The 6,060-nt window shown below is 49.3% G+C and overlaps 1 protein-coding gene across 7 annotated transcripts in view; it reads left to right on the forward strand.

The window, feature by feature from the left end:
- The window catches only part of NR4A2 (nuclear receptor subfamily 4 group A member 2), a 19,793-nt gene that overhangs the window by 11,313 nt on the left and 2,420 nt on the right, over window positions 1-6,060 (forward strand). For 3 of the 7 annotated variants that reach the window (XR_003550251.1, XM_006153547.2, XM_027773836.1), the window contains exons 1-6: window positions 9-177; window positions 1,846-1,969; window positions 2,461-3,326; window positions 4,108-4,237; window positions 4,616-4,779; window positions 5,716-5,918. Coding sequence is in view for 6 of the 7 variants with exons in the window: in XM_006153547.2 (XP_006153609.1) it covers window positions 2,463-3,326; window positions 4,108-4,237; window positions 4,616-4,779; window positions 5,716-5,918 (1,361 nt within the window). In the remaining variant the exon portion in view is untranslated. Of the gene's footprint in view, window positions 1-8; window positions 178-213; window positions 1,970-2,460; window positions 3,327-4,107; window positions 4,238-4,615; window positions 4,780-5,715; window positions 5,919-6,060 lie in introns of those variants that run through there. The other 4 variants (XM_027773835.1, XM_006153549.2, XM_006153548.3 and 1 more) reach the window with 4 other exon arrangements.

A 6,060-nucleotide genomic window follows, 5' to 3' on the forward strand; every position in this document is an offset into this window, starting at 1 on the left:
CCCCGGGGCCCCGTTTCTGTGCCCAGCCGGCCGCCTGCCCCGATCCCTTCCCGCTTGCAGTCTCGGCTGACAACATCCAGCTCACCTACCCCTCCCCGACCCCGGCACCCCGGCTCCCAGAGGGAACTGCACTTCGGCAGAGTTGAATGAATGAAGAGAGACGCGGAGAACTCCTAAGTGAGTAAGCGCAGCCACTGCAGCTCGAGTTCTTTTATTTCTTTTCCTGTGCACGTCTCTTTCTTTCTCCGTGTGTGGAACAGGTTCTTTAAAAGTAGGAGCCAGAGGCTCGGGGGACGAGTCGGGCCGGAGGATGGGGAGTGGGTGCGCTCCTGGGGTCGTTTGTTTGAATTCTGGCTTTGGCACTAGCGGTGGAGTTGGTTCCTAACAGAGGCTTCCATTCACCGCGCTGGTGGATGTGGATGGGAAACTCCATAGTTTGGGAACCTAAGGAATCGCTGGTGGAAATGTGCGCAAAGTTTGCTCTTAGTGAGGAATTGATGTGGCCTTTGAACATGGGAACTCCCAAGTTCTATGTACGCGAGAGAAGCTGCCCGCAAACTGACAAGAGACAAAAGTTCTTCAGTTTATACGTTGCTTGGGAACTGTGTCACCTCGGCTGGCCAGCGTGCCTGATGTTCCCGGGGTATTGTTGAGTAAGAGTGGTGCTGGTAAAGTGTCTTGTTATTAAAGTTGCCTGAAATTTCTGGTTTTGACATATGCCATCCTTAAGTATGTGAGTGTGTGTGTGTGTGTGAGAGAGAGAGAATATATAAAAAGTACAGTTAAGGAACTGTGAAGCTACCAGAGGGTTAATACCCAGCGCACACATATCTCCAAGGGCTGTGGAGGTCAAGTCTCCTCTCTACGTTTTCTGGTTAACCTTCCAACCCCCACTGAAGCAAGATTGTGGGGGAGGGGAGAGAACAGAAGTAGTGCATGTTTGGCTTTCTTTTTCATTCCTAATGAGATTGTTTGTGCTCTAGAATGCCTTCCAAGTGGGAACATCTGAAATTACTAGGGCACAAGAATGCCTTGTTCCAGCAAATATTGTGGAAGGCTTATGGGGAAGGTATTCAGCTTGCTCTGATGGGAAGTACTTACAGCACTGGTGCCAATACTGTACAAGTGGTATTTCCCACCTAATAATGCTCCTGGAAAAGTAAGGTCCCCTTTTCTCACCCCTGGGACATTAAAAGATGTTGAAATGCATCCTAGGAAACCAAACACCAATTTGCCTGTATCTTCAATCCCTATGCTCTGTCAAAAGCAGTTAAGAAACTTAGATGGTTCCATTCAAATTGCCTTTTCCTTTATCCAGGCCTTGCTCACAATTTGGAAGGGGAGGGGGATTGATTTTTCATTTCATATTCTTGACTTCTGCTAACTTTCTTCTTCTTCTCCAAAAGAAAAAAAAAAAAAAAACACTTTCACCATAAGGAGAAAAGTGTATATGAGAAGGTTCCAATGTTACATTTTTTCTTAAACTTTAGTCTTTTTCTTCTTAGGTCTGAATTAAACTAAAATAGAAATGACCCTTCTGCCCACATTGTAGAAAAGGGTCTAATTTATTGCATCATAAGTGTGAAATTGCTCATAGAATACTTTTTTTTTCCTTCAGGATCTCCTCTCTGCAAGGATTTACATAGTGCAACGGGTGGCATTTTCTGTTGTTTCAGGCATCTCTTTCACATTTTCACTTCAACTGGTCTGTTGGTAAAAGCAACACACTAATTTTCAATGAGGCAAACAGAGAGGGCATAGAAAGGCCTGCTTGGTCGGCCCTTGTACACTCAATCCAATCTCTGTCGGGAAGACACCCTGAAGCTTCTTATGTCTGTATTGCAGGGAGGCACTTGGACAGCCTGGACTCCTTGTTGCTTTTCTAAAAATCTTGGAAACTTTGTCCTTCATTGAATTACGACACTGTCCACCTTTAATTTCCTCGAAAACGCCTGTAACTCGGCTGAAGGTTAGTGCAAATTCTTTCCTTTCAGCCCCCTTTCTTAGTTCCCTAACTCTCAAGAAATAGAGCACTGCGATCTTCTCCCACAATCCCTGTAACTTAAGGTCTGCTCAACCTATCACCTTCAGGAACAACTTATTGTGAACTTCATTTCTAGATAATTGTTTCTAGAAAGAGCTGGCTGAACCGGAGCCTCAAGAAGAGGCTCTTTAGAGTGGGATTGGTTGTGATAAGGGGGAGGAGGAGGGAGGTGTTTGGAAATATCCGGGAGTCTATACTCAATAGCTTTCTAGCTTTGGGTCTTTATTTGGTCAGCCTTTCTCTGTCCTAATCTCCATCCTGCTCTCCACATTCACCCTCACCTGCCCTTCCTCTCCCACCCCTGCGCGCTCTCCAACCGCTGCCACGGGCTGCCGGTGTAGCTCCAGGTATACCCGAGCCGGGAGAAAGTGTTCAGTTGACCAGGCTGAGTGTGTATCACCCTGTTTCATTTCCAGCCATGCCTTGTGTTCAGGCGCAGTATGGGTCCTCGCCTCAAGGAGCCAGCCCAGCTTCTCAGAGCTACAGTTACCACTCTTCGGGAGAATACAGCTCCGATTTCTTAACTCCAGAGTTTGTCAAGTTTAGCATGGACCTCACCAACACTGAAATCACTGCCACCACTTCTCTCCCCAGCTTCAGTACCTTTATGGACAACTACAGCACAGGCTACGACGTCAAGCCACCTTGCTTGTACCAAATGCCCCTGTCCGGACAGCAGTCCTCCATTAAGGTAGAAGACATTCAGATGCACAACTACCAGCAACACAGCCACCTGCCCCCCCAGTCCGAGGAGATGATGCCACATTCCGGGTCGGTTTACTACAAGCCCTCCTCGCCCCCGACGCCCACCACCCCGGGCTTCCAGGTGCAGCACAGCCCCATGTGGGACGACCCGGGGTCTCTCCACAACTTCCACCAGAACTACGTGGCCACTACGCACATGATCGAGCAGAGAAAGACGCCGGTCTCCCGCCTCTCCCTCTTCTCCTTTAAGCAGTCGCCCCCGGGAACCCCAGTGTCTAGTTGCCAGATGCGCTTCGATGGGCCCCTGCACGTCCCTATGAACCCGGAGCCCGCGGGCAGCCACCACGTGGTGGACGGGCAGACCTTCGCTGTGCCCAACCCCATTCGCAAGCCAGCGTCCATGGGCTTCCCCGGCCTGCAGATCGGTCACGCGTCGCAGCTGCTGGACACGCAGGTCCCCTCTCCGCCATCGCGGGGCTCCCCTTCCAACGAGGGGCTCTGCGCAGTGTGCGGCGACAACGCGGCCTGCCAGCACTACGGCGTACGCACCTGTGAGGGCTGCAAAGGCTTCTTTAAGGTGAGCAAGAGCTGGTGTGGAGAAGGCAGGTAGGATCGCCCTAGTGCCCAGGACCCCGGAATGTGTCTTTCGTCTGGGTGCCGGCAGCCCTGCCCCAGCTTGCGGTGTACAGCCTAACTCTCCCCGGATTCTCCGAGGTTGCTCTGCAGCCGCGCTCTGGCTGCAGTCTGCCGGAGTTAGAGTATCTTAGAGAAGGAAGAAGGAAGGCAGGGAAACCCAGGGTCGCATCCCCTCACATTGCGGACCGGCGGCCCCCGCCCGAAGTTGCTGGAGCCGGACTTGGAAGAGGGTCATTTGCATGTACTAGGAGCTGTCTTCCCTGCTCAGATTGAAATTGGTTAGGACAGAGAACCGTGTCTGAGCTAACCAAGTGGAACAGAATTCCCTATGGTCAAATTAAGTGATCTCTTTATTTCGCCATCCTGATTGAATAATCTTATCATTTTAAATAGAGAAGGTCTCCAAGGAATGTAAATAATATGAATGCCCACGGATTTGTATTTACTGAGCGTCTCCTTCTCCTTCTCTTGGCATATAAAACACAGCAAGGAGCGGCAAGGTTAGCTCAAATGTTAACGCTATCAATTTTCTTCTGTTAAATGCCCTGGGGGAGGGGAAAAAAGAGAAAGAAAAGGAAAAGGAAAAATAAAAAGGAATTGTGTGTATGTTTGTTTGTGAGTGGCAAATGTAGAATCAAACCATCCAGAAATTGTCTCCAGGTTACAAAATTTTAAGAGCAAAAAAATATAATCCTCGGCCTATATTGTCTTATTTTTTACAGCGCACAGTGCAAAAAAATGCGAAATACGTGTGTTTAGCAAATAAAAACTGTCCAGTCGACAAACGGCGCAGGAATCGCTGTCAGTATTGCCGATTTCAGAAGTGCCTGGCTGTTGGAATGGTCAAAGAAGGTAGGTCGGGACCAGCTGCCGACTCCCCAGGCTGACTCTCGGTAAACCATTTTCCTCTACCCAGAACCAGAGGTCTGCAGTTCTCTTCCCTCTCTGGGTTTGATCTCCAGGACATCGCAGCTGCCTGCTTGCCCAGCCTCCCATAGAAAAAGTCACTGGGCCCTTCTTGCCTCCAACTATACAAGACACATTTGGGGGAAGATACAAAACAATCCCACATTTTTTATGCTTCTCCTCAGTAAAATCTTTACAAGCAGTGGGGGCCTTGAGCAACCTGGCCTGGCACCCCGCGGCTGTGGCCTTCTCTGGGGGAGGGGCTGAGGTAGCAGCTGGGCCTGAACCCTGGGGAGCTGTGCTAACACGGCTATTCTTTTGCAGTGGTTCGTACGGACAGTTTAAAAGGCCGGAGAGGTCGTTTGCCCTCGAAACCGAAGAGCCCACAGGAGCCCTCTCCCCCCTCTCCCCCGGTGAGTCTGATCAGTGCCCTTGTCAGGGCCCATGTCGACTCCAACCCGGCTATGACCAGCCTGGACTATTCCAGGGTAAGAAGCTGGCGGCGGGGGGCGGGGGGGGTATCTTGTAGACAAATCAACAGATGGGCAAGACCCCCTTCCCACACCCACCACCAACCCTAGACCCAAGGGGTAAAGGAGGCAATCACAGCTGTAGATGACTGCATTAGAGCTCTGGACAGGACCACAAGAGTCAGACCTTCATACAGCCCATGCAGTTGGGGGTATAGACATTTGAACAAGGCAGAAAAGAGAAGAAAAGACATACTACAGTAGTAGAATCTCCGCGAAACCCCACCTGCACTGCCCCAGCCTCCTGCTACTTCCCGTACATACCAGCCCTTGGAACACATGAACAGGAGGCTGTGCAAAATTGCCCCATGTCTACTTTACCCGCTGTCCTCCATAGAGATGCTTTAATACTATTTTTTCTTTTTTCTTGGCACTGTCTGGGGAAGCATGCGGGACCTGCCTAAGGGTTAGGGAAGGAAAAAAAGGGATGTAAAGTATGTCATGGGGTGGGTGATCAAGTGGTCAAATTCCATTTTTGCTCCAGCTGTGAAAAATGTGCGGGCTTTAATTGGAGGACGTATGTTGGCCCAACCTAGAAGCGACTGCAATTTTATTAAGATTTGCAAAGGGTGTCTCAGCTCGAGACTCACTCTGGGACTAGCATGAATACTAAAGTGTCAATTGTTTTGTGGAGATAAGAGTGAACGTTTCCCAGGGCTGGATGGCACTGTATTTAGTCTGTATGGAAATGGTAATTTACATATTTAAAGCAGCGACCTCATAGCACCATCCCTAATTGAATTAATTGCCCCGGAACATCTAATTTCCTTACTGGTCAGAGAGAGGTTTAATTGTTATAAAAACCTGGCTCCCCTACTAGAAGCGGGGTTAGCAATTTCACGGGTTATATATTTTAGAGAACCTCATTAAGTGCTTTTTAAAATGAAATTCCAGTTCCAGGCGAACCCTGACTATCAGATGAGTGGAGATGACACCCAGCATATCCAGCAATTCTATGATCTCCTGACGGGCTCCATGGAGATCATCAGGGGCTGGGCAGAGAAGATCCCTGGCTTTGCCGACCTGCCCAAAGCCGACCAGGACCTGCTTTTTGAATCAGCTTTCTTAGAACTGTTTGTCCTACGATTAGCTTACAGGTAATGAGAGAGGAGGCAATTCAGGGAGACTGGGAAAGCATTCAAGAAAGGGCAAGAAAGGAAGGAAATGGGATATTAAGGGAGGGAGAGAAAAGGACATAAGAAATGAAGGGGGGGGAGGAATGAAAGATAGAAAACAAAT

Source organism: Tupaia chinensis, unplaced genomic scaffold (genome assembly GCF_000334495.1).
Source record: "Tupaia chinensis unplaced genomic scaffold, TupChi_1.0 Scaffold000380_1, whole genome shotgun sequence".
NCBI classification, from domain to species: Eukaryota; Metazoa; Chordata; class Mammalia; order Scandentia; family Tupaiidae; genus Tupaia; species Tupaia belangeri.